Source organism: Aphelocoma coerulescens, unplaced genomic scaffold (assembly GCF_041296385.1).
Source record: "Aphelocoma coerulescens isolate FSJ_1873_10779 unplaced genomic scaffold, UR_Acoe_1.0 HiC_scaffold_94, whole genome shotgun sequence".
NCBI classification, from domain to species: Eukaryota; Metazoa; Chordata; class Aves; order Passeriformes; family Corvidae; genus Aphelocoma; species Aphelocoma coerulescens.
Window position 1 is genome coordinate 340,744 of NW_027184076.1, and position 27,761 is coordinate 368,504.

Genomic DNA, 27,761 nt, shown 5'->3' on the forward strand with positions numbered 1-27,761 from the left:
AATAGCTTGGGCCACAACCTGGTTAGCAGCAAGAAAATAGGGAGGGTTAACACACTGGATATTGACAGTAAAGAACCCTTGTGGGCCCACTTGAACAATTTCTGGTGTAACACAAATGTCAGCTGGTGAACGTACAACATCTTTTAACACAAACAATATACAGTCTCTCAGACTCTCACAACTCACGACGATTCTCTGGGGTGTCACCGAGTCCATTTGAGTTGCAGTGGTCATGGTAACCATTTTCCTGGTGGCAGTTTCTTCATTCATTCCCCCATGTGGCCCTGCCAATCCACACAGTCCTGTCAGTGTTTTGGCTGCATCCCATCGGCGGCAGGCGATGTCATTTTCCCTGGGGAGACAGCTCAGGAACCCTGATTAACTGAAGCCAGAGCTCTGCAGTTTTGGGCCAAGTGCCCTGGTTTGCCACACCTGTGACAGACCCAATTAGCATTTCTATTGCCCTGAGATGCTGTTGCATCAGCAGCGGCTGCAATTTCTATTAAGTTTTTCCCCGTTTTTAAATTTGGCTGATGAATTGGCACCAATGTCGTGCAAGCACGAATCATTTGACTTAAGGTCGGTGGAGGTTCGAATGGAAGACCCAAAACCACTCTATTACAAGCATCATTGGCATTAATCTTTGCAATTTGCGTTATAATATGCTCTCTTGTTTTCGGATCTTCCGCTTGTTTTTCCACTACCAGCCTCAGTTTATCCACAAAATCAATAAATGGCTCATTTTGCAGTTGCCAAATCTCAGTGTAATTCAATTGAGGTGCTAATTTAGGGGGCATCATTAAGAACGCTTGCTGTGCTGCTTGCTTTACAGCATTCAGGACCGGCTCTGGTGTATTTTGAGCCTGGTTCTGGGGCTTGGCTAATAACCCCTCACTGGTAAGGTGATCCATAGAAACCCCCGCGTTGTTTGGATCCTGCAGTAAAATAAGGAGGACCTCTCCCAGTTGCTTCCTCCAACCTTCTTCCCACATTTGAAACTTGGATGGGGAAAGCAAGCAGGAGAAAATGCTTTTGAGGTCATGTGGCACAATCACTGTACCGGTGAGAGTTATCTTAAGAAGGTTCTTAAAATACTGACTCTCCCTCCCAAATGCTTTCTGGGCTTTGCAAAGCTCTTTCAGCCCTGCAGAATCAAAAGGTTTCCATGTGGGATTACTGCCAGTTCAATCATATGTTACAGGAACAGCAAAGGGATAGGAAGGGGCTGAGGAGACTCCCGGACCTGATTTCAAGGTGGTTCCGGTTTCTACCCCATGGGAACTGGAATGGGGGGGGCGTGGGAGCCAGGAACTCCTCCACAGGGGGCGGGGTTGGAGGACCAGGAGGCGTGGTCACAGGATGGGCGGGGATTCCCAACGCAGGGGGCAGTACCCAATGCATGGGAGGAACCCGATGACATCACATCTCGGGGAGGGGATAGGAAAGGGTTGGGGGTAAGAGGGCGAAAGGGCCTGGGGGAAGAACAAGGGGGGGAGGGGTGAACTGTGCCATGTGGTCAGCGCCATTGTTCAGACACGTGGAGTGGGGGGGGACAATGGCAAACAGCATTTAAAACAGTTTTCTGGGCTTATAACGGGAAGAGGGCAAGGGATACAGGGTTTGGGAAGAGGTCGAGGCAGCTTGACCAGAGCTACCCCAACAGGGTGGCTGAAAAGAGCGAGAGGGGTCAGAGAGAAGGTAGCAACTCTGTGCCTCTGGGCATATCACCCCATTCAGTTTTTCCAATGAAGGGGAAGTGGGATGAGGAGCAGGAGGGGAGAAAGGAGGGATACAGGAAGAACTGCAAGGGGATTTGTGCTTTTCTTTTACTTTCTGATCCATTTTATGCAAGTCCTGAAGCACTAGAACTAGAGGAAAGAATTTTTCTCCAGAGGAGTCCCCTTTTCGCTTTAAATCAGTAATCTTATGCCCCACAGCCTTCCAGAAGGCAGGAGATTTTAAATTTGCTGGAGACACTTGAGGAAGGTAAAAGAAAAGCCAGCGAACTGTTTTAACAGACCCTTTGAAAATTTGAAACCAGTAACTGAAAGGAATTTCACAACTTGGAGAAAAACCTCTCTTTGGGGCTGAGAGAGTTTGGATCCCATCTCTCTTTGGGCACTTCTTCCGCCCACCACCTGAAAAAAGAAAAAAGAAACAAAATATCAGGGACCAGGGATACTCGCACAAGTTTCAGACATCAGCACAAATTTGTCTGGTCCCAAAGTAAAAAGCACAGGTTGGGTTCTCTGAGGCACGCCTGCTCTCCAAAGTCAGTTCAGTGCAGAGTGAGTGGGAGTTAGCAGCCTTCTCTCAGGGCACTGCTCCTAAAACAGAGCAGACTGCTCCGAGAGGCGTTAGCAGTCCAAAGTCGCTTCTTATCGCTGTCCACTGACAGCCACGATGTCACAGGGATCCACTCGTGTGAGCCCCGTGCTTGGTGCGCCAACCTAACCAAGTTCTTGCTGCTCGGGGCACGAGCTCTGGCGTGCCCCAGGTCAGAGACAGCCCAGCTGCGTTACTTCTGCCCGCCGCAGAAGCGACTTCAGCATCAGGAAAAGAGCTGCTGGCTGAATTAGCTAGCTGGCTTCTCGGCAGAGGAAACATGGCAGGAGCCAATGGTATCAGCTCACGTTAGCTCGGAGACAAAGGAAGAGAGAGGCTGTTCTGGTCTGGCTCCTAACAGATTTCTTGTTAGAAGTTTCGCAACCCGAACGAGCTGGGAAGGGATGGAATGTGATGGGATCCTCCCTGAGGCTTGTCCGCAGTTTTATAGAGTTTGAAAACCGCGGGGAAAGGGGAAAACAACCAATGAGTTACAAGCCAGGGGGAGGAAACAATTTCACAAGAACCACTGGGGGAAACCGAGAGGTGGGAGTTATAACAGAGAACCAGTGAACAACCAAGTAACCGAGAATTTTCCCGAACCGGGGGAGGCGGCTTGTACCCGGGCACTGCCCAGGGGGGTGCGGCTTAGGCTTCTGAGCCGCCCATTGACCCATCCTCTGAGTCTGCCTCTTCGGGAAACTCGATCCAGTGGATGGGTTGGTGTAGTGGTTTGGTCCAAATACTCATTCCTGTTTACCTTGTGTGAGATAAGAATTAGGAGAAACGCAAAGCAGGCACCAAACTTGAAAGAATATAAAGAAATTTATTAACAGACCTAAAAGAGGGGGGAAAAAAAAAAAAATCATACCACACCTTCAGAACACTTCTCCTCCCCCCCACCTTTCTCCCATCTCCCACTGACAATGTAAAAAGACAACCCTTGAGATGTTCAGTCTGTTTACCACTTCCATAATTGTTCAGTCCGTTTAGGAAGAGGAGTCTCTCTTGCCCATGCTATGGAGAAATTAGCACAATGAGACAGCTGCCCGGGTTGGTTCTCTGCTCACATGTGAGTCCCTTCCCCTGACATGCAGCTTTTCCCACAACTGCTTTCGAGGGTCCACTCTTGAATTACTGGGGTACAAATTGAAGGTTGAGCCATTCAGAAACAGAAGTTCTCTTCAGCCATCTCTGGGAGCATTTCATCTCTAAGAACAGAGGCCCTCCTCCTTCCCTGGGAGCAAAGGGTCCTCCTCATCTTCATCTCTAGGGCTATCTCTGGGAGCATCTCTAGGAACTGAGGTCTTCTCCTTTTCCATTTGGAGCAAAAGTCCTCATCACTTCCATCTCTCCCTGTTCAAACTTCTCCTCAAATTACAGCTGCTTCAGCATCTGCCTATCTCAGCGCAGGTGCTTTTGCTCACAAGTACAAGTTGAACACTCCACCCCCCCATGCCTTCATGAAATTACAACAGGTACTCTGATACATCATAGCTTTACAACAGAATATCAGCTTTAAGCATCTCGTCTTTCTTCTCCCTCAGGTTTTCAGCTCTTCACAGCACTAAAAGGGTTAATCTCACCTAGGCCTTGCAGCTGGAATTTCGCTTATCGCTGTTGGTCACACGATCTTTTGCCGGACAGCAGGGCAGCTTCAGCTGAATCTTGGCCGCACTGGAGAGGGGGAGCCGGGCTGCTCCGGCTGCCCATAGCAGGGCTGTGGGGGTGTTCCGCGGGTGGAACAGGGCCCACCGGCTCCAGGATGGCTGTGGTGCGGCCCGGCCTGGCCCGAGCAGGGCCTGGGCTGGGCCCGCTGGGCCCCCGCACAGGGCCCACAGCCTCCTGTCCCAGCAGCAGAAACGAGAGAGGGCTCTGCCTGGGGTGTGTCTATCCTTAAGTGTGGATCACAGAGGCCACAATTTTTAGTGGCTTCAAGAATTGTCCATATTCAAACTGGCCAGCTGATAGGCTCTGTCAGGTCACAGAGGAAGCTGTAAGCACCCCTTTGCAAGAGCATCACTTCTGGGATTATGCTTTGCTAACCCATGACAGCTGGGATTGATTGGCATCACGCTGCCCCAGCCCCGCAGTGGGCTGGGTCACACCAACAATTTCAACTGTTTGTTTCCTTACCTGAGGAAAATCGGATGGATTTCCTGTCTTTTCTTCCAATTACCATTGTTTTCAAGAAGAGGATAAAAAGCTTGATGAGTTTTGTTTAATGGAAGCTGCGCTTAAGGGACCAACAAGAACTGCAGAGATCCTTCTCATGTAATAATCCTTAGAGATAGTATAGATAGTTAGTATAGCAAAGTCCCTCTTCCAAACTGCCTGTCAAGCTGGTGGGAATCTTCAGAGAAGCAAAACGTGCTTTTGCTGATGTAGTTGCCCCTAACTAGGTCTGCCAATCAAATCAGCTGCCAAGGCAAGCTCTGCTGACTCTTGGAAAAGCTGTGGCTGCTTTGGGGTCTGAGTTTTTTGTTGGTATAGAAAAGTCATCTCTGCCTCTCTGCCAGGGCAGAAATTGCCACTGCAGAGTGGGCTCTGGGAGAGCATTTACAGATGTGAAAGAAGCAGGTGGAGCCTCATGTTTCCTTTTTCTCCAGGCTGAACTCCTGATAGCCACAGGAGGGAGACCAAAGCTGCAGCAGCCCAAGCTATTCTCAGTTTCGCTGCGCCACTTCCTGAGCTGCTGCCTGCAGACAAAGGAGGAGCGGCGCTGGTCTGCCAAGGAGCTCCTGCAGGTAAAATGCAAAGGGGCTGCAGGTCAAACAGTGTCCGAGGATGGGCTCCTCCTCCACTGAAGCCCAAGGCATAAGATGAGCCCCCTTCCTCCTCATCTCCACTTCTGGTTCTTTTTAAATGAAAATGGTGAGGAATCCTAGGCTGGGCTGGGCTGGTAGGAGCCTGTAAAGGTCATCTGGTCCAAACAGCCTGCAATGAGCAGTCCCTGCAATGAGGGACAACTTGAAAGAGATCAGGTTGCTCAGAGCCCCTTCCCACCTGACCTGGAATGTTTCCAGGGAAGGGACACCTACCAGTTCTCAGGACAACCTGTGCCACTGTTGCACTATGCTCCTTAGACCTACTCGGAGTAAATCCCCTTTTCATTTAAAAATATTATCCCTGCCTTTGAAGCACTGAGCTTGGAAAGTCATGGTTCATTGTTCTTGGTTGTTTTTTTTTTTTCCTTTGGGCAGCATCCATTTGTAACATCAGCCAAGCCTGCGTCCAGCCGGGCACCACTCATTATTTCAGTGAAGAGGTGGAAAGAGAAGAAAAGACTGTGACAATCACATCAGGACTGTTTTCTCCATGACCAGCTTAGTGTAGGATTGTAGAGTAGGATTGCAGAGTAGGATTGTAGAGAAGGATGGCAAATAATTAAAGTTTCTGAAACCTCAACTCATTTGGAAGATTTCCTTCCTTTTTACCCTGTGATTTAGCTCAAGATTTCCTTCTCAATTGTCCGTTGTTTCTTAAAGTTGGAAAGTGACACTTACGGCTTCTTTGGTATGGTTTGTCAGTGGGGCAGGCTCTTCTTCATTCATCCTCTCCAGACCACACTGCCTTTGCAATACGGCACACTGGCCGGTTTTTGTCCAGCCATTGTGCTTGTAGTTGAGGCAGAAAGGGCAATGGCATTTGCAGGCAAAAGCAGACGAGGAGTTGTGCAGCCAAGACATCCTGTGCAGATGTAGGTGTTGAGCTGTGACTCGAGAGCATTGGGGTTCCTGCCACTTGGATTTGTATCCCTAAGTGCAATCTCTTTGGCTCGGGGAGAGTCTTGCTCAGCTGAGAAAGCAGAAAGCTCAGCGAGGGTGCTCTGAAAGGTCTCGTCTGAGGCAGAGCTGTCAGCGAGCGTGAGGTGAGAGCGGCCCGGCCTTGCCCAGGCCGGAGCCCCAGCAGAGCCCACGCAGAGCCCAGAGCAGCCTGAGGCTGGGCAGAGGCAGGCTGGCAGGAGGCCCTTGGAGCTGCAAGAGGCAGCAGCCTGGCACTGGGTGCCTCTTCCTGGGAGCGGGCACATCGTCCCATCTCAGAGCCAAAGCGGCAGCTGGCTGCTCCCGAGGGAAGCGTAGCCGTGCTGGGCACAGCGCAGACTGGTGCCATTGGCCGTCTGGAGGCAGCCCAGGAGGAGAGAAAGGCAAAAGACAGCCGAGGGCTGGTGCCCCGGCTGAGGATTGCTACTCTTCTGCCGGCTGCCCTGGAAGTCCTGGGAAAGGTTAGCAGTGTGTGCAGCAGCCTGGGCACAGCGGGAGGGAGCCGGGCTGCTCCGCAGGCTCGAGCACGGGGCAGCGTCCTTCAGGCACGGCACTTCTGCCAGGGGCACCGAGGCCAACGGGAGGCAGCGACAGCTCGTCAGGTCAGATCTGCAGGAGCCAGTGCCTCACACAGCTCGGGGAGGAAGCAGTTCTGCACTGAGTCAGAGCAAAGGTGTGGAATGCAGAGCGTTCTGCAGAAATATTCGGGGCCACCAGGCGAGCCTGCTTTGTGCTCTCCAGGGCACAGCAAGCAGTGCACCACGCAGCTCTGAGTTGCTGGCAGAGAGGTGTTAAAAATGAACTCACTTTTGGATACAATTAAATGGTAACAAAGTCGTCGAAGCAAAGGAAAACTGCTTATGAGTAACGATTCCGTTGAGCCGGGTGTGTGCCTCCCTCCCCGAGAGCTCAACACACCCCCCCTCTAAGAAAATGGCTGCTTTTTAGACCCTTTCCCAGCCGGGACGGTCCCTGTCCCCTTTCCCAATGGGTGGGTACTAAGAAACTTAGGTGCTCTCCTGACCACCTTCTTTTCTGTCCCCTCCCCTCCCATCCTACTTCCTTTTTAGTCAGGTCTTCAACCCTGCCCCTCTCCCAGCTCACAGCAACACCCAGCAAATTAACTAGAACAGCTCCAAACCATAAATCCAACATACATCCAGCAATTTTCATTCTTTGACCTAAACCCCTTTTGGCTGCAGCAAAATATTACTTCCTCTCTCAGAGGGAATCGGGGATGTGCCTGAGGCTTGTGCTTGAGTAGTGAACTGATTTGGAAGGGAGCAGAAGGCTTTCAGTAGGCAATTTGTGTTTTCTTTATTACTTTGGGAAAGAAAGATGCAATGTGGCTTCACGCAGCAAAAGCACTTGCAGGGTGCAGTGATGAAATGTTGTGTTCAATTCCCAGGGAAGGAAGGTGTAAATGACCATCAGAGGAGAATTTGAGGAATGGGTGTTACGGGTTCAGGAGGACGCCCATGCCCAGAGAACTCAAGACCCAGTTAGAATTGCAAAGCAAATGAATTTTAGTAGTCACGTTAGCAAGAAATACATACCGGCGCCTGGCTGCTGGAAAAGCCACCGAGCAGGAGAAGGAGATAGAGCATGGCTCCTGAGTGGGAGGGGCAGAAGGGCAGGACTCCTTCAGGGCGTCCCCTGGATAAAAATGGCGTGCGTCATGTCGTCCTCTCCCCTCCACCCCCGGGGCACACCTTATATCTCCTCCTCAGGAGTGGCCAGTTTCAACATCATTTCGTCCAGGGCCAACTTACGAGATGAGGTCACATTGGCCCATGACCATACTCCATGCCAACAATGGCTCCATTATGTATTGTTTCTCCTTTCCCAGGATGAGTTCCACCAGGTGACCGATACCTAGTTTCATTTCTAGAAGTTAGTCCCGCTAACTAAGAATACAGTCGTCTTCTGCATTATCTTGTCGATGTGCAACACTGCGGACCAAACATGTCAGGCCTCAGATCTGTCTCCTATCCCTGACACATGGGGATGTTCCCCAAATGACCACCAGAGACCCTCAGGACACCCCTACTCTCACATCAAGAACTTCTGACAAGTGGTTTAAATATGTCAAATAGTTTGAAGTCATGTTTAGCCTGTGAGTTTCAGCAAAGTAATGAGTGTGTCTTAGTTCCATGGGTACAAACTAGTAAGTGAGATTGCTGGGTGTGCACGTGTTAGGGAAGTGATTCCCCATGCACCCAGCACTGAAATCAAGTGCCGCCTCCTTTCTAACGCTGAGCTGGCAGCAGGGATGGATCCCTGCTTGGTAACCTTTCATTGTGGTCACTTATATTGAACAGTAAAAAAGGTTGAAATGAAATATTTCAAGCCGTTTCCCTCTGGTTTCCCTTTCCTGGGGGCCAAAGCTCTGTGCCCCAGGTGGCCTGGGTGTGTGCAGAGAAATGCAGCCCCCACAAAGCCCTTGGTTTTCCCACAAGTCATCATCACTCCTTCCCAGGTGCGCCCAGCTCTGGCAGGAGAGAGAGAGCCCACGGCGCAGTGGGCACCGTGCCCTCCCAGCCGGGGCTCTCTGGCACAGAGCAGCAGCAGCGCCAGCACCTTTCAACCCGCTCCTGGCCTTGGCTTCAGCCGGGAGCCAGAAGCCTCTGGAAATCAGCACTGCCAGTTGCATTCCCAGCTTGGAGCAGCTCCTGCGGGTGGGCAAATCCTGCCCGTTCGACTGCTTCCAAAGAGGACGAAAGGCAGAGGCAGAGACGTACCTACAGAGGGGACCAGGGCGTGTCCAATAAAAGTGCAAATGTGTGGGGAGATTTGTTAGGAATTATTACAGCTGTCATGCAATTAGTGCCTTCTCTCCTGGATCTGTGCAATGCTTTGGGCCATTTTCTTGGTCTAGTTTCCTTTGCTTTGGTCCCATCTCAGTGTTCACTTGGGGTACAGGCTGCAGGTGCTTGGGGCACTCTTTGAGTTACTCTTGGAGCCCTTGAACAACAGGGTTTGGCCCACGAGGGGAGTTTGTGCTGCTTTGTGACAGAGGAGAACTTCCCAGGCTATTGTGTGTTTGCTGCAGGGAAGCTTGGGTTGCTTAGCATCAATCCCCAGACCAACGCAGAGCAGCTGCTTTGTGATGTCAGGGCATGGTTGCCACGTTGTGGTGCTGTCATCAGAAGGTTGCCTTGGTGCACAGAAGGTCTCAGTGTCAGAGCAGCTCTTGGGCTTGCTCAGAGCAGGAGCATCCTCCTGGTTGAGGCCTTGTCAGGGGGCAGCTGCACTCTGACAGGAGCCTTGTTTTTTCTTGTGTTAGAGCACAGTCTGCAAACTTGCACAGCAGTGCTAAAATCATGGAGGCACTTGCTGCTGCAGTTTGCACTGTGTATGGCATTGGTTATTCTGCCTATTACCTGACTAACCTGACACGTGAGTAGAGGTTTTCCCTGGGTGTAACCCAACCTGGCTTGTGTAGGTCTTCCTGCTCTTTCTTAGTAACTGAGTTGATTTTGAAACAAAAAGACCATTAGGATGCCACTGCTTTGGTAAAGCTCCTGTCAACACATTCAGCTCAAAAGAGGGTGTCTGTAGCCAGGGAGGTGTGGGCAGCATTTGCAAGGGAACGTGCAGGGGTTCCCTTCCCTCCACGGGAGAGTCTGTGGCAGCCGAGTCTGTCATTTCCTCAGGGGGCTGGGTGAAGCAGGACAACTTTGAAAAGGCAGCCTGGGAGGTGTTCTCAGAAGGCCTTCAAAGAACTCTGCAGTTGTGCCTGGAATTCAGGGAAAGCTTCTTTGTTTCTAAATTTTGTCATTAAAAGATTTGACTGTCTAACTCGACCCTTTAATGAGTGCTAAAATAGTGATTCTTTTTGCAATGAAGTGCAAACTCCCAAACAGTGAGTGTCTGCTCTTGAACCCCAGAGCTGCTCCTGGGCTGTTTCCCAGTAGAACTATGACACCTCAGGGGGGTTTGGGGGAAGGTTTTCTGGGCAACAGGTTTTCAGTAACTTAATGAGAATTAGTGCTAGCAACCTTTTTATAAAAAAAGAACCTGAAGGAGAGGATAAAAAAGGCAGCTTTAGCTGTTGGTCAGAAGAGAAATATTGGGTGTTAAAGAACAATTTGCATTTTCTTGATCAAGTTTGTATTCATTTACTGGCAAAAGAGGCCAAAGCATAGGCACAACCAAGAATATTGTCCTGCTCTCTTGCTGGATGTGTGGAAGAACTGTGTCTGCTGGAGGGCTATTGTGAAAAGAAAACACTCTCTGTTTGGGTGGACTTGTTCTGCGGGATTAACCAGGTTTTTTCACAGCGGTTTTTTCACAGGCGGTTTTTTCACAGCATCTGGTTCATTTTCCCTTCCCACTGCAGGTCACATGATCCGCGTATTCGTCAGTCCTGACCCTGAGGTGAGTGAGACAGGAACTTTTGATGTTCCTGGTGTTTAAGAACTGTGTAGAAAGCTGTGAGCTTGGCCTGCGGCAGTAGAGTAAGGAGGCTGAGCTGGGTGGGCAGAAAGAAAATCCATGTTCATGTCTGCAGCAGCAATAGCAAAGGCATCACTGTGTAATAGCTGCTTTTGCATTTCAGAGCTGTCGCAGAACTAAAAGCCCAGCTTTGCAGAGAGAACGTTGCTTGCTGACAGTAGCCAGGCTGCAATATCTAATTCAGAGCAATATGCAGTACTGTTGAATTAGCCCATTTTACTTTAGTTGGAGGCACTTGGAATCCCATTGCTATGCAAGGTTATGATTTCTCCTTAGTAGAGCTGGTTGTAGAGCTAAATAGAGATAAGGTTAGAAATGACAGGTAACTGCCTGTCCCTCACACTCCTGCCTGTCCACAGAGCCCAGAACCAACCTCAGGCTCTCCTCTGGCTCCCTCTGCTCCTGGAGAAGAGGTTGAAGAGGCTGAAGAGGCTGAAGAGGCTGAAGAGGCTGAAGAGGAGAAAAATGTCCAGAACTCTCCAGCTGTGGTCAGTCATGAACCTGAACATCCTGAGCCGGTAAGTGCCAGTTGTGGTTGGGGCTGTGTTTAGAGGAAATCAGAGCTGCAAGTTTCTGAGCGGCCAGCACTTGCTGGTGGTGGCCGAGGATGCTGAGTGCTGGAGTCCTGGCAGGACCTAGCGATTCCCCCCAGCCAGTGAGAGCTGGAACACGGCCTTTGAGCTGTCATGTTTAGGCCCCAGCTTGCTGGGATTCCAAGAGGGGCAAACGTGAATCATGAAGGCTCCCCTGTCGCCAGAGGAGGGAGCGCTCCAAAGACACCGCTCTCAGCCTTGCCAGACACGTGGGGGACACGGTGGCCTGGAGAGCCGTGTCCCACTGCACAGGCTGGCCAAGTAGCTGCTGGCACAAAAGCTGTTGATGTGAGCACACAAGTGCTTTGGGGTGGTTTGTCCACATGAGCTTCTTGGGTGGGCCGAGCTGGGAGTATTTCAGAGACACACTGGGGACGGGGAGGTGCTGCTTGAAGTCAGGGACTTTGGTGCCTTGGTTGCCAGGTTGTTCTCTGGCCTCTTCAGGCAGAGCAGTGAGGAGCAGAGCTGACAGGGGCTCTGAGTGCGCCTGTGTTTTTGCTTTTGATAAGCTGCAAAGAGATGGTTGTGTTGTGCACAGACCTGTGTGGGGCCCCTCTTCTCCCGTGTGGCAAAAGAAGCAAAGTGCGCAGTTGGGAGCCCTTCTTCCGGGGCAGAAGCCCGAGGCTGCCATGTTTCTGCAGATACTTTCTGTTGTGAAGTCTGTTTTTAAAACTGCATTTGAAAACTGCATTGGAGCCTAGAGTGGGGGCAAAGCTGCAGCTCCTTGAGTGCTGTCTCGTAGGGTTAAGAACAGGAAGGAGATCTTGCCGTTCTGGCTGCTGTATTTGAAGTCAATGTGCAACTTTGTGCCTGGGGAGCTGCGTGGGAGAAAAGGAGCCAGGGGTGCCGGTCCACAGTAGCTGAACGTGAGGCAGCGTGTGGCCAGGTGGCCAGGAAGGCCAAGGGCATCCTGGCCTGTGTCAGCAAGAGTGGGGCAGCAGGAGCAGGGCAGTGACCGTCTCCCTGTGCTGCGCACCGGTGAGGCCGCAGCTGGAGTGCTGTGTCCAGTTCTGGGCCACTGTGAAGAAGCAAGACCTTGAGGGGCTGCAGCGTGTGCAGAGAAGGGCAAGGGAGCTGGGGAAGGGTGTGGAGGCCAAGTGCCATGAGGAGGTGCTGAAGCAGCTTTAGGCTGGAGAAAGGGAGGCTCCTGCGGGACCTTCAGGCAGACTTCCCTAAATGCCTGCATGACAGTGCTCGCCACAAGTGCCGTTGCATCCCCTGCCAAGCATCCCCTCACTGCACCCAAGGGCTTTAGGCACTGCAGCAGGTGACCCTTTTGTCTTTTGGTCTCTTGGTTTGTTGGTTTGCACGGAGGAGAAGGCCTGTTTATTTTCTCTTTCTCCAGCAAGCAAAGGTGCTTTTGCTGTACCTTTCCTGCCCTTTTCCAGCACTAGCACAGATTTTATCCAGTTTTAGGTTTCCATGTCTGCAGCAGCAATAGCAAAGGCATCACTGTGTAATAGCTGCTTTTGCATTTCAGAGCTGTCGCAGGACTAAAAGCCCAGCTTTGCAGAGAGAACGTTGCTTGCTGACAGTAGCCAGGCTGCAATATCTAATTCAGAGCAATATGCAGTACTGTTGAATTAGCCCATTTTACTTTAGTTGGAGGCACTTGGAATCCCATTGCTATGCAAGGTTATGATTTCTCCTTAGTAGAGCTGGTTGTAGAGCTGAATAGAGATAAGGTTAGAAATGACAGGTAACTGCCTGTCCCTCACACTCCTGCCTGTCCACAGGGCACAGAACCAACCGCCGGCGCTCCTCTGGCTCCCTCTGCTCCTGGAGCAAGGGCCAAATGGGTGAAAAATGTCTGGAAATCACCAGCTGGCATCAGACGTGAACCTGAACGTCCTGAGCCGGTAAGTGCCAGTTGTGGTTGGGGCTGTGTTTAGAGGAAATCAGAGCTGCAAGTTTCTGAGCGGCCAGCACTTGCTGGTGGTGGCCGAGGATGCTGAGTGCTGGAGTCCTGGCAGGACCTAGCGATTCCCCCCAGCCAGTGAGAGCTGGAACACGGCCTTTGAGCTGTCATGTTTAGGCCCCAGCTTGCTGGGATTCCAAGAGGGGCAAACGTGAATCATGAAGGCTCCCCTGTCGCCAGAGGAGGGAGCGCTCCAAAGACACCGCTCTCAGCCTTGCCAGACACGTGGGGGACACGGTGGCCTGGAGAGCCGTGTCCCACTGCACAGGCTGGCCAAGTAGCTGCTGGCACAAAAGCTGTTGATGTGAGCACACAAGGGCTTTGGGGTGGTTTGTCCACATGAGCTTCTTGGGTGGGCCGAGCTGGGAGTATTTCAGAGACACACTGGGGACGGGGAGGTGCTGCTTGAAGTCAGGGACTTTGGTGCCTTGGTTGCCAGGTTGTTCTCTGGCCTCTTCAGGCAGAGCAGTGAGGAGCAGAGCTGACAGGGGCTCTGAGTGCGCCTGTGTTTTTGCTTTTGATAAGCTGCAAAGAGATGGTTGTGTTGTGCACGGACCTGTGTGGGGCCCCTCTTCTCCCGTGTGGCAAAAGAAGCAAAGTGCGCAGTTGGGAGCCCTTCTTCCGGGGCAGAAGCCCGAGGCTGCCATGTTTCTGCAGATACTTTCTGTTGTGAAGTCTGTTTTTAAAACTGCATTTGAAAACTGCATTGGAGCCTAGAGTGGGGGCAAAGCTGCAGCTCCTTGAGTGCTGTCTCGTAGGGTTAAGAACAGGAAGGAGATCTTGCCGTTCTGGCTGCTGTATTTGAAGTCAATGTGCAACTTTGTGCCTGGGGAGCTGCGTGGGAGAAAAGGAGCCAGGGGTGCCGGTCCACAGTAGCTGAACGTGAGGCAGCGTGTGGCCAGGTGGCCAGGAAGGCCAAGGGCATCCTGGCCTGTGTCAGCAAGAGTGGGGCAGCAGGAGCAGGGCAGTGACCGTCTCCCTGTGCTGGGCACCAGTGAGGCCGCAGCTGGAGTGCTGTGTCCAGTTCTGGGCCACTGTGAAGAAGCAAGACCTTGAGGGGCTGCAGCGTGTGCAGAGAAGGGCAAGGGAGCTGGGGAAGGGTGTGGAGGCCAAGTGCCATGAGGAGGTGCTGAAGCAGCTTTAGGCTGGAGAAAGGGAGGCTCCTGCGGGACCTTCAGGCAGACTTCCCTAAATGCCTGCATGACAGTGCTCGCCACAAGTGCCGTTGCATCCCCTGCCAAGCATCCCCTCACTGCACCCAAGGGCTTTAGGCACTGCAGCAGGTGACCCTTTTGTCTTTTGGTCTCTTGGTTTGTTGGTTTGCACGGAGGAGAAGGCCTGTTTATTTTCTCTTTCTCCAGCAAGCAAAGGTGCTTTTGCTGTACCTTTCCTGCCCTTTTCCAGCACTAGCACAGATTTTATCCAGTTTTAGGTTTCCATGTCTGCAGCAGCAATAGCAAAGGCATCGCTGTGTAATAGCTGCTTTTGCATTTCAGAGCTGTCGCAGAACTAAAAGCCCAGCTTTGCAGAGAGAACGTTGCTTGCTGACAGTAGCCAGGCTGCAATATCTAATTCAGAGCAATATGCAGTACTGTTGAATTAGCCCATTTTACTTTAGTTGGAGGCACTTGGAATCCCATTGCTATGCAAGGTTATGATTTCTCCTTAGTAGAGCTGGTTGTAGAGCTGAATAGAGATAAGGTTAGAAATGACAGGCAACTGCCTGTCCCTCACACTCCTGCCTGTCCACAGGGCACAGAACCAACCGCCGGCGCTCCTCTGGCTCCCTCTGCTCCTGGAGCAAGGGCCAAATGGGTGAAAAATGTCTGGAAATCACCAGCTGGCATCAGACGTGAACCTGAACGTCCTGAGCCGGTAAGTGCCAGTTGTGGTTGGGGCTGTGTTTAGAGGAAATCAGAGCTGCAAGTTTCTGAGCGGCCAGCACTTGCTGGTGGTGGCCGAGGATGCTGAGTGCTGGAGTCCTGGCAGGACCTAGCGATTCCCCCCAGCCAGTGAGAGCTGGAACACGGCCTTTGAGCTGTCGTGTTTAGGCCCCAGCTTGCTGGGATTCCAAGAGGGGCAAACACGAATCATGAAGGCTCCCCTGTCGCCAGAGAAGGGAGTGCTCCAAAGACACCGCTCTCAGCCTTGCCAGACACGTGGGGGACACGGTGGCCTGGAGAGCCGTGTCCCACTGCACAGGCTGGCCAAGTAGCTGCTGGCACAAAAGCTGTTGATGTGAGCACACAAGGGCTTTGGGGTGGTTTGTCCACATGAGCTTCTTGGGTGGGCCGAGCTGGGAGTATTTCAGAGACACACTGGGGACGGGGAGGTGCTGCTTGAAGTCAGGGACTTTGGTGCCTTGGTTGCCAGGTTGTTCTTTGGCCTCTTCAGGCAGAGCAGTGAGGAGCAGAGCTGACAGGGGCTCTGAGTGCGCCTGTGTTTTTGCTTTTGATAAGCTGCAAAGAGATGGTTGTGTTGTGCACGGACCTGTGTGGGGCCCCTCTTCTCCCGTGTGGCAAAAGAAGCAAAGTGCGCAGTTGGGAGCCCTTCTTCCGGGGCAGAAGCCCGAGGCTGCCATGTTTCTGCAGATACTTTCTGTTGTGAAGTCTGTTTTTAAAACTGCATTTGAAAACTGCATTGGAGCCTAGAGTGGGGGCAAAGATGTTGCTCTGAAGTAGGTGACACTTTCATCTTTTTGTTTGTTGGTTTGTTGGTTTTCTAGGAGGAGACTCCCTGTATTTTCTTTCTCGGCAAACAAAGGTGCTTTTACTCAACCTTTCCTGGACTTTTCTAGCACTGGACGAGATTCTGCTAGAATTTTAGCTTGCAAGCTGGCGGTTTTGGAAGTTGCAGTGTTTTTGCATGAGAACACGTAGTTTGGGGCAGGGAGATTGGTGCAGAAGGAGCTGTTCTGGTGTCCGGCCAGCCAGCAGGGCCTTGCACATCACTCTCAGGTTAACAGCGCCCATGCCTTTTGGCAGCCCAGGGGAGCAGAATGTGTTGTATTCCAGGTATAGGAATTCAGCAGGAAATCAACACCCTTGCATTCCAGCTGGTCCTCTGAGGTCAGAGGGGCTGGGAGGGGCTCAGCTTCACTTCTGAAGTGCAGCCACTTTAACATCATCAGTCTGGTTGAGTCCAAGAGAAGAACTTGCCCCAGTACAGATGCACAAAGAGTGCAGTTCCCAGTGCAGTGTCCTGGGTCTGATCGCATTCTAGAAGGACCTTCCTGCTCCAGGTTCCCCAAGAGTGTGGTTTATTGAAGCAACAGGAGAGCAAGTTCAGGACTGCTGCTAATCAGGGCACTGGCTACCAAGTGTTGATGTGTGTAGTGAGGGAAAGCATAGGAAAAGAGAGATGATAACAGTGAGATAGATCTATCTATCTATCGATCGATCGATCGATCGATCTATTTATCTAAATGAAACTTCCCTGCTCTGCTCCAAGGCAATTGGAGGTGCAAAGCTCACCTAAAGACATCCTTTCAGGAGAGGAGGAGAGACATGTTCCATCAAGCGATCCCAAGCAGGCAGATATGTTTCCCCCTCCAGAGATGGTTGTTTTTTCCCCTCAGAGGTGTTTTCCTCCCCCTGTTTATCCGTGAAAGTTTGGTCTGTCCTATGGGTGTGGAGCAATCCCATCCTCTAGGTGGGGTTTGGTGACTCTGGTCAAACATGCATTACAGGACACATGGTTTCCTTCACTGGCATCCTGAAGGGTGTCTAAGCTAATTTGTTAATGGGGCCTTCTGAGGGTCTCTGTTACTGCCGGTCAGAATTCTCAGTTGATAAAAGAGGGAGGACAAGAAACACCTTGGTTCTCCTCCATATACTGAGGTGGCCATAGAGGCCCTCTGACCTCCATTGGAGGCTCTTTGTTCGCATCCTCATCTCCTGAATAATCCAGGATTTGTAACAAGAGTGTAGATGTCAGAAAGGCAGGAATGGCAGTGCAGGCCTGAAGAGAACATGAACTCCAGAAGTGTCTCTCACAAGGAGCAAGCTCCCACAGGAAGCCACCTGCAGAGCCAGGGTGGGGCTGTGGGACAGGGCTGGGTGTCAGTCACTTCTGAAAGACAAGCAGGACACGGCAGAAGAGGAGCGAGGTCCTCAGCAGAGCCTTGAGAAATGCCCCACGTTCCCTTGTCAGATGCCTAAGAGTCTGTTGGAGCTTCAGTCCCAGATGGAGCCTGACTGTAGTGCCAGTGTCACTTTGGAATCTGTGCCTCCCCGTGGGCAGAGAAGGACCCGGGAGAGCAGCAGCACATTGCTTTGGGAATGTGCGAGCCCATCAGTCTCTGAGTCCTGCCCCATAAATATTTTATGGGAAGTTGAAAGCCATCTTCTCTTGCTTTCTGTGCAGCTCCTTCTAGAGAAAGAGCATGAGCAGATTGCTCTATCAGAGATGCCTTGCCAGACTCGGCGAGAGCTGTTCCCAGCCCGAGAGCAGCTGCAGCAGCTCAGGCAGCAGGTGGAAGAGGCACAAGAGAATGGCCAGGTGAGCCTGCTTAGCCAGGTGACAGAGTGAAGGGCAGGAACAGGGACATAAAACGGAGCTCTTGGGACTGAGGAGGCCAGGAGTCCCACAGGCACTGAAAGCACAGAGCCTTGTCATCTGCAGAGCCCAGTGCTGGGATGGGAGGGTTCCAATGGAAGCAGAGCTGGGTAGGGAAGCAGAAGGGAGGGGCTGAATGAATGTGATTTTGAGGCTGAAAGAGGAAAAAGCTGAGCCTGATGGCAGCTGCCAGTCACTTGCTTTGCATTTGTGTGTACAGAACATCAAGGCAGAGCCACAAGCAGAGCTGCCCGAAGCCAAGAGTGACATCAAGGCAGCAAAGAGGAGGAGCAAGGAAGACATCAGAAGCATCCAAGAGGAGAAGAATCTCCATCAGCACAGGAGCGATCTACAAGAGCAGGTGAGTGTAAGAGCTGAAGCCACTCCACTCGTGAGACATCCTCTCTCTGCTTCCTTGCAGAACATTGACAAAGAGCTGCAGGCAGAGCTGCAGGAAACTGAGGCTAGGATCAAGGCAAGGGAGAAGAGGCTGGGTGAAGGACTGAAAATCATCCGAGAGGAAATTAATCTTCTACTCCAAAAGCATGAGGCTCTAGAAAAGCGAGTGAGTGAAACAGAGAGAGCCGCTGCAGTCACCAAACTGGTGGTTTCTGCCCTTCTTGCTTTTCCTCTGCAGAGCAGCAGGCGGGTGGGGTGATGTCTCTGAGTGCCATCCTGCTGTGGTCTCTATCACAGCCACTCTGAAGGACACGTCCTGGGCTGCTGAATCTCAGCTGCTGCCCTGGACAGTGTGACTAGTCCTTTGGCCTTTTGGCCAGCAGTCATCCAAATGGATTCCTGCTGGCCTGTTCCTGCTCTCCTTGTTTCTTGAGGTGTTTTTGCAGGTCAGCTTGGTGACCCTGATGGATCTTGAAACAAGCTGTCTGTATCCCTTGTGAACCTGTTCTTTCCCTTTCCTCACAGTCGCTGACCCACGGCTGACAGGGATAAGCTGTAGTGTCTGACTGCTTTGTTGTGTTTGACTTGAGGTGGAAGTGTGGACATCTCAGCTGGCAGCCTGCAAAGACTTCCAGCAAGTGATTGGCCACAAAGAGCCCCAAGGCTGGCGTGGGGCACAGGAACTGTCCCAGCCGGACCTGCTGCAGCTTGAGCCCGTCCCGAAGATGGTGGAGGAAAAGAGGACTCCATGGGAGGAGGTAGAACATTAGAACAAGGAGATGCAAGTGTGTCCATAGTCCTTGGAGGGGGAAAAGAGTGCTTGGGAGGAAGTGGAATAGTCATTGCAGCAGTCATCCTTCAGAAAATCCATGAGAATGGAACAGGAATCTGGCCATGAACTCAAGTAAAATCAGCCTTTGGTTTTGACCCATCCGGTTTGAGAAGTGGACATGCAAAAAAAACCATTTTAAGAGCCCTGCATGTGGCTGACAGCATCTTCCTCTGGGCCTGCATTTGAAATGGGATCCCAGGGCAATCTCTGCCAGCCACACTTTCTGACACAACCTCATTTCTTGTCTCAGATCTACACAGGCTCTCGCATGGAACCTGCTCCTGCAGCAGCAGCAGCAGCAGCATTGTCTAAAGGAGCCTTTGCACCCCAGCCTGAGAAGTGGAGCCCGGGCACTTTGCTCAGCTCCAACACCAACACAGCTTCTTCCCATCAACAGGAGATGGAGGATGACCTCCTGGAGCTACTGAGTACGTCTTGTGTATTTCTTGTGTGAGGGACAGTGTATTGTGTGCATGTGTCAGCATAGCTGTGCCAAATGTTGCTCCGCAGTTTGCTGTCACAGGGACATTTAGGACTCCTCACAGGAAGTGCTGTGCTTCGAGGCAGCGAGGGAGTGCTCTGGGTGTTCCTGCTGCCTCTGAGCACAGCTCAGACTGCCTTGGCTTTGCCTGAGCTTCCCTCTCTGCTGAAGGCAGAAGCAGGGATTGTTCCTGCATCAGCTGTGACCTAGCAAATGATCTAGGCAAGTCCTCTGTGCTAGTGGCCAAACTGAACGGAATATTTGGCTTCCTAAATTCTCCTTAGACTCCTGATTTCTCAGCATTCATCAGAGCAAAAGACCTTCGCAGAAATTGTTTGGTTTTGGAGTTTTGTCTTTTGGTGGGTTTGTAAGGATTTTGGTTGGTGGTTTGTTGTTTTGGGGTTTTTTTGTGTGTTTGGTTTGGGCCTTTTTTTTTTTTTTTCTGGTGAAGTTGTTTTTTCTCCATCCTGAAGGAGCTCTTCTTCCTCATGTGTCTTATTGGTGTAATTTTGATGACTGTTACTATTCCACTACTACATCTACAGTTGGTTTTTATGACAATGCAACGTTTTTGCCAATGACCACTTCTTTGAAAAAACATCAAGTGACAGCACAAATTGAGAGCAAGAGGTGTTTTCCACATGTCCCCAAAGAAAAAGCAGATACTTTTATAACAATCCCTATTTAATATCCTAGTTTCATGCTTATAAGGATGTGTCCAAGAGACACATTGATGTGGCGTGGTCAGGTAAAACTGCACTGCAGGCATTTCTCAGGAGTGAGCCTCCAGCCCATCCACTGTCTATCCCTCAGATCCGTGGCACTTTTTCATCCCTGATTCCCAGTCATTCCCGTGACTGTTAGAATGCCACCCGTTGGCCCAAGCCCTGCACAGCTCACTCTCTAGGAAAACACATGAAGCCCTTTGTGATTCTGCAGCACAGCCCATTGAATCTGCTTCCTGCCCATAACAGCTGCCAGTGCTGTGCTCTCAGGTAAGACCTGGGGGGGCTGAGAACAGAGCCCAGTTGACTCTGTGTCTACCATCACCTGTTGGGACAAGAAGGGCATTGATGTGCACCTCGGTGTGTCTGATCTCAAAGCCAATCCTCTTGTGTCCTGAAAGGGGGCAAGAGCTTGGAACGGGGCTCGGTCTGGCTGTGGCTTCTTCCCAGTGCTTGTCAGTGCTCATCCTTGGGCCTTCCCAGCCCTGCTGTGGTACCTGCCCTGCCCCTGACGGCCGCTGCGACTGCAGAGGCTGGAGCCTTCCTCAGCTGAGAGAGTCCTGCTGCTGCCCGGCCGCTGCAGCGCGGAGCTGCCAGGAGGCAGCAGCCCCTCGTCTGGGCCGGCTTCTGCATGGCACGGCCTGGACTCACGAGAGGCTCAGCATCTCCTCTGGGCAGCTGTCCGTGCCACGCCGGCACCCGAGGAGCACTGCTGTCCTTGCTGCCCGTGGCCGCTGTGCCGAGCTGGGAAGGCGGGGACGTGTGCAGAGCTGAGAGGGCGAGTCCAATGCCAGCGACTGATCCGCGCAGTCAGGGGGAAGACAAGCAGTGTGGTTCTTCACATGGGACACGGGCAAGGGCATCTTTGAACTCAGCCTGCCCATAAAGGCTGAGCATCCTGATGCGGAAAGCCCCGTTGGTATTGGTCACAATGTGAGCTGCTCTGGTTTACAAAAAGAAAGGCATTCCTTTGGCAAGATGCCATCCTCTCCTGCGAATGCATCTCTCTGTGCTTTGTTTCCTCTCAAGAGATCTCTTCAGAGGACTGTAGAAAATCAGTCTCAGTGCTGGCCATCTGTGCTGCAGAGCTGCCTGGCCTGTTGCTGTTGCTGTTGTGGTTCTCGTCGCTGTTGTTGTTGTTACCCAGATGACCACAAAAGGCTCAGAGCCCCAGAGAGTGGGGCTGCCTTTTGTATCTCCTGGAAGGTGGCATCTCTGCTTTCAAGTGAGCATCTTGCACTTTGTTTCCCTCAGGGAAAATGGTGAGCATGGAAAATCCAGTGATGAAATACACTGAACTGGAAAATATCGGCAGTGGGTGAGTCCAACCACAGTTTCTTCTACAAAACCATGGGCCGGCTGTTCTGCTGGTGGAATATCTATCAAGTGTCAAGTCAGGCAAGCTGCAAACATGTTCAGACACTGGGCTTAGATTGACCCATCTCTCAGTGCTGGTCAGAATTTGTAAGTGTGGTCAGAAGGCATTGTCAAAGACATCTCCATGCTGCCACGGTCTTGCCTGCAGCAAGGAACAGGAGCTGGAAGATCTCCTGTCTCTCAAGTGTGGGACAGCTGTGTGTTAATTTCCTTAGCATTTTTGTATGTCTCAAAATCATACGGCCACACTAATGAAAGGAGAATCTTGCTTGCCTGAAAGAGAAGCCTAGCCCCTGGTAGCTGTCAGATAACAGTTCTCAGGAACAGTTCTTTCCAAGAGGTTGCTGAAGGAAATACTCGGTGGTCAGGATTAGAACCACACAGTTTAGAAACGGAAACTCAAGATGAAAGAATAAGCTCTCTTTTTGAGCTGAGGGACTAAAGCCCAAAGCTTCAGGAACAGGCCCAGTGCCCATGCACTGGAGAGGAAAATGCATCATGTGCCCTCTGGCAGAGCCCTCATGCCTCCTGCAGGTTTTAGGCACTTAGAGCAGAGATCTCCTGTCCGGGCTGGCTTTCACGCCAAGATCTAAACAGCTTCTCCTTTCTTTGCTGCTGTTTTGTTTCTAGGGGTTTCGGAGAAGTTTGTAGAGCATTCGACAATGCCACAGGAGGAGAGGTAAATGTCAACAGTCCCTGCAGATTCTGCAGCTCTTGAGGGCTTTCCCCTCTGGTGTGAGTTGTGGCTGGAGCTTTGGGTCACCGCGAGAGCTGTGCTGCAAAGGCACAAGAAGCACAGACTGGTGCCAGCCTGCAAAATACATTTGGGACAGTCGTTGTCCTTCTCAGCTGCCAGAAGGAAGGCAAAGAGAGCAGTGGTTCCTTTTGGAGAAGGAAATGCTCACTCACTCTCAGTGGCTAAAACAAAGGTGGTGCCTTAGAGCATCTCACTGCTTTCTTGTGGCTACAGCTTCAGAGTCCTGAATTCTCATTTCTGGCTGCCAGCAAACACATCTGAACCTTACTGGTAGTTCCTTAGCAACCTGCAGTGCTGCACTTGGGAACTGCACGTAGGGAGGGATCTGCAAGGCGTCCCTAAAAGCCCTAAGCCCTGCTTATAGCCCAGGATGTATCCATAGAGTAGCAAGGCTTGGATTACTTCTCTGGATCCCAGGCAGAGCAGCAGAGAGTGTGGGCAGAGCTTTGTGGGTGATAGTTGACACCATTGTTACCAAGTGGACAAGGCAAAACGTCAGTGGCCATGTGTCCTGTTTCTGGCCCACAAGGGAGCGGAGAAATGGGCTGTTGGAATGTCAGTTCCTAATTACTCCAGTGTCTAATCACAAGGCACTTTGGCACAGCTCAGCTGTGTCATTCCAAAATCACTCGCTCCGTGTGTGTTGTGGTCTCGTGCCACCAACTTCTCAAGGTACTGATTGTCATTGTCATTTTAGGTGGCCATAAAGAAAATTAGTCTGCAAGGACTGAGGAGGAAGGAAGTAACTGTCAATGAACTCATGATCATGAAGATGAATAGGAATCCCAACCTGGTCAACTATTTAGACAGGTGAGTGGTCGTGGTCTTATCCCATGAATGTTTGTTTACCTACTGCAAGCATGAGAGGTCAAAAACCCACTTTGGTCTGTGGCAGAAAATAGAGCCATTAATTACTGATCAATTATTATTTCTCTTCTCATCTCCAATGGATGGGAAGAGAGTGCATTTTGTCTGCATTAGTCTTCCCTGGCACACATCGTTTGACAATTCTTCAAAAGCCTGCACCAGTGCTATCTTACGAAGTCAATACCCTCTAAGTTCACTGCCACCACGTTGTCTTGGGGCTTGATTTTTCTCAAGAGTCTTAAATGCTAATGAGCCATCCGAGAGAGGATTTCCCTTGGACTGCAGCCCCTCTTTTCCATTGCTGGGCATGCCAGGAAGACTAGGTGCTTTTTTTCCATAAACACCATGTGTGACAGCTTTTTATCTGGGCTGTTAGTAAACTGCGTTTTTCACTTGCTGGCCATCTAAGACATCTCCTTTTTCACAGCTGTGCCTTTCTCCTTGACACAGCACAGACTGCAATCGCTGCACAGCCTAGAGGGAACGTCTATTCCTTTGAGTCTGTTCTCGTTTCAAAGGGACCTGGAAACAAGAATCAATCGTTGTCTTTTCCAAACAGTGGCGTAGCCATGCACGTTCATCTCCATGGCCTCATTTCCTTCTTTCAGCTACCTTGTGGATGATGAAGTCTGGCTGGTGATGGAGTACATGGATGGAGGCACTCTGAGAGATGCCATCAATGAGATGTACATATCTGAAGATGAGATGGCAGCCGTCAGTCGGGAGGTCAGGGATCCCACCTGTGCTTCCGAGGGCTTGGGCAGGATTGTCTGGGAAACAGGGGCTGAGAACTGGAGGGATTCCATGTGCCAAACTTTGCTTCTGTGTGGCTGCTATGCTATGGGGAAGCAGGGGAACTGCGTGGCAGTGTGCCTGCACTCCCTGTACTCTGTTCTTGTACTCTTATCTCCTGCTGTTGCATTCTCACTCTGTCTCTTGTATTTGTAGTTGCTGTTCTCCACCTTGCCTCTCTGAATGCTTGCCTGGAGCCTGTCTGCACGGCATTCCTTGCCTGTAAAAGCAAAGGTGCTGGTAGCAGAATTGGAAACTAATGGTAAAAGGGACTCATTTCTCAGAGTCCTCAGCTGAAAAGGGTAGTAGTGCACCCAAAATGCTGTTTGCTTCTGAAAGGCGACTCATGTGATACTTCCAAGTCTGTGCTGAGGCCAGCAAGAAAACCTTTGCCATGCAGCCTCCCACCCAAAAGTGAGCCGCTTCACAGCAAAGGGAGGGACTCTTTCTTTCTTGGCAAAGCCTTGCTTGTCCTCTGGATGAAGAAAGCACATCCACTGCAGCAGCAGTCATTCTGGCTGCTTTGCAGAGGACAGTCTAGAACAGCAATTCCCGTTGGCTCTCTCAAAAGCTGACGTGCCTTCCCTTAGAAAGGTAGTGTTGGAGCAGCAAGCTCTTCCTCTCAATGGCTCTGTGTTCTGCCATTACACTCTATTCCCCTGGAAAGGGAATCTTTTAGAGCTGTTTCCTTTCTTGTGGGCTCAAATCACACCACTCATTTTTATCCTCCTGTCTCTGTTTTCTCTCTCAGTGCCTGCAAGGACTGGATTTTCTTCACTCAAACCATGTCATCCATCGAGATGTGAAGAGCAGCAACATCCTTCTCAGAACTGACGGCTCTGTCAAGCTGGGTTGGTATATTCTTGGCCAGGCAGAGCGTTCCGGGCATGTGGGGTTTGGGGCTGCTTTTGAGTGACTGCCAGTTCCCCCAAAGTGGTGCTGCTGGCAGTGCAGGGACCCCTGCAGCGAGCTGAAGGCACAGTTGCAACGTGCACAGAGGTATGGCGAGGAAAAAGCAGTCCAGAGTGGCACTGGTTTGGGTCTGTGGGTGTCCCTTCCAGAGGGAGGGAGCTACAATCTAAAGGTTCCAGGGAATAAAAGCCACTTCTGGGGGCAGGATTAAAAAATTATAAAAGCAGCCACTTCCGTGTTTCCTTGGCTAAAGTCCTGAGGAAACAGAGCAGGGACGGATATCCAGGAGATTCAACAGCGCTTTCTCAGACTTACAGTGGGGAGTTCTTTTGCTTGGTTTCCTAATTGTACAGAACTTTTTTGTTCTCCTCAGCTGATTTTGGCCTCTCTGCTCAGCTCACCCCTGAGCAGAATCTAAGGAGCTCAGTGGTCGGGACGTCTTGGTGGATGGCGCCTGAGGTTGTGCTAGGTCAACCATATGGCCCCAAAGTGGACATATGGTCTCTTGGAATTGTGGGGATCGAAATGGTGGAACGAGAAGCTCCTCACTGGAATGAAAGTCCTTCCTTGGTAAGGAGCAAATACTCACTGATCCCTCTGTCTTTTTCACCTATCCTGTGTTCTGTCCTCCATCAGAAAAAATCCCATTGCCGTCTGCTGGCACTGCTTCCACCAAGGTCCCCTTCTAAAAATGGCCCTGCAGCACATCAGCATCTGCTGTAGTTTTGGTTGCATCAGTGGGGGAACTCAGGCCCTACCACATGCAAACACTCTCCATTCTCAGGCAACACTTTCCTTTAGGTTTTAAGGTGTTCCAGCTCATCTGTCTGTGTAGAGGTCTCTAATAACACAAAACACACATCTCAGAGCTGGTGTTACATTTCCAGAAAAGAAGGAAAGAAACCCAAACCAACAAAGTTTCTAAAACAGTGCTTTTCTAGAGAAGAACTGCACTCCCTGTACGGTTTCTTGTCACTTGCCTAAAACCTGGGCATGAGGGTGTAAAGGCCACATAGTGTCTTCTGCTTCTTGTGCAGTGTTGCTGAAACACTTAGTGACCATATTTCTGTCATAGCCCAAGCCACGTTCTCCACGTGACCAAGCTGCAGCCTGGTGACATGGAGAGCCTGCCAAAACCTCCCATTTGTTACCTGGCACTTTCTGGGATGGGCACATCTTTAATGCATTGACTTGAGTATCCAGAGGAGCAGAGGGTTACCATAGGGATGGCATTTCTCCTTCTGCTGATTTGACCGCGAAAAGATTTTCTTTTGCCACATCAGAGAAGCTGGAACTTGCAGACTGCTGCGAGACAGAGCTGCAGGTGGCTCCTGTGTGCCCAAACAGGCATTTTCATCCCAAGACCTTTCTGCATGCATCTTAACGTGTCTGTGTTGAACGCGAGGTTCCAAATGTTTCTTTCCTTACCTGAGCAATAACTCCCTTTTCTATAATAATGCTTGAAAACAGTTAGAGCAAAGTCCCTCTTCCAAACTGCCTGTCAAGCTGGTGGGAATCTTCAGAGAAGCAAAACGTGCTTTTGCTGATGTAGTTGCCCCTAACTAGGTCAGCCAATCAAATCAGCTGCCAAGGCAAGCTCCGCTGGATGCTGGAAAAGCTGTGGCTGCTTTGGGGTTTGGGTTTTTTGTTGGTATAGGAAAGTCATCTCTGCCTCTCTGCCAAGGCAGAAATTGCCACTGCAGAGTTGAGCTTAAACAAGGGGCTCTGGGAGAGCATTTACAGACTTGAAACTGATGCCTGGAGTGGCTACCTAAAACCAGAGACTAGACAAGAATAAGAGAATCAAAATAGGTATTTATTTGAATGGCCTTCAAAGATACAGCCTGGGCAGTCAAAAGGCTACATCCAAGATGGACCCTGGGTCATGAGTTCTTCACAGTTTTGTAAGCTTGGTCCATTTCCATAGCAGGGTTAATTCTCCAATTATGAGCCCAGTTAATGATGTAATTAGCCCAAGTTTGCCCCTCTTCAGAGGCTTTGAGTTCACACATTTTGGGCCCTGGGACAATCGGAGTGTCCTTGGAGAGCAAACCTAGAGAGGCTTTGTTATGTCTAACTAGCACGAGAGAACAGTAGCTAACAGGCCACACAAAACTTCTGAGCTACACACTAGGCAGTACAGGAATTGAAAAATAGAAAAGTTAAAACCTAAGGCATCAAAAGAAGCAGGTGGAGTCTTGTGTTTCCTTTTTCTCCAGGCTGAACTCCTGATAGCCTTAGGAGGGACCCCACAGCTGCGGCAGCCCAACCTGTTCTCGGCTTCTATGCGTCACTTCCTGAACTGCTGCCTGCAGACAAAGGAGGAGCGGCGCTGGTCTGCCAAGGAGCTCCTGCAGGTAAAATGCAAAGGGGCTGCAGGTCAAACAGTGTCCGAGGATGGGCTCCTCCTCCACTGAAGCCCAAGGCATCAGATTTGAGCCCCCTTCCTCCTCATCTTCACTCTTGGTGCTTTCCAAATGAAAATGGTGAGGAATCCTGGGCTGGGCTGGCAGGGACCTGTCAAGGCCATCTGATCCATGTGGCCTGCAATGAGCAGGGATATCTTGAAAGAGATCAGGCTGCTCAGAGCCCCTTCCCACCTGACCTGGAATGTTTCCAGGGAAGGGACACTTACCAGCTCTCAGGACAACCTGTGCCACTGTTGCACTATGCTCCTTAGACCTACTCGGAGTAAATCCCCTTTTCATTTAAAAATATTACCCCTGCCTTTGAAGCACTGAGCTCGGAAAGTCATGGTTCATTGTTCTTGGTTGTTTTTTTCCTTTGGGCAGCATCCATTTGTAACATCAGCCAAGCCTGCATCCAGCCTGGTGCCACTGATCGAGTCACTGAAGAAGTGGAAGGAGGAGGAGAAAAGATTGCAGTGGCAATCCATCCATTCAGGACTATTTTCTCCATGACCAGCTTAGATGAGGATTGTAGAGTAGGATTGTAGAGTAGGATTGCAGAATAGGATTGTAGAGTAGGATTCTAAATAAATAAA

General features: G+C 50.9%; 1 protein-coding gene across 1 annotated transcript; it reads left to right on the top strand.

Moving 5' to 3' along the window:
• The first annotated feature begins 547 nt into the window (after window positions 1-547).
• Window positions 548-27,761, top strand: LOC138102604 (serine/threonine-protein kinase PAK 3-like). Its single transcript, XM_069000326.1, has 15 exons — window positions 548-579; window positions 9,376-9,488; window positions 10,956-11,065; window positions 17,424-17,558; window positions 17,836-18,180; window positions 18,605-18,772; window positions 19,097-19,274; window positions 21,307-21,370; window positions 22,060-22,108; window positions 22,884-22,996; window positions 23,662-23,779; window positions 24,597-24,696; window positions 25,131-25,327; window positions 26,977-27,114; window positions 27,550-27,761. Exons 1-15 carry the CDS (start codon window positions 548-550, stop codon window positions 27,676-27,678), a joined length of 1,989 nt encoding a protein of 662 aa, XP_068856427.1. The 3' UTR covers window positions 27,679-27,761.

Bases quoted from the DNA above. Each gene is read 5' to 3' on its own strand.
- LOC138102604 (XM_069000326.1), top strand. From the start codon at position 548: ATGTCGTGCAAGCACGAATCATTTGACTTAAG. The intron at 11,066-17,423 runs GTAAGTGCCAGT...CTTTCTGTGCAG, and splicing joins AACCTGAACATCCTGAGCCG to CTCCTTCTAGAGAAAGAGCA. The intron at 23,780-24,596 runs GTCAGGGATCCC...TTTCTCTCTCAG, and splicing joins TGGCAGCCGTCAGTCGGGAG to TGCCTGCAAGGACTGGATTT.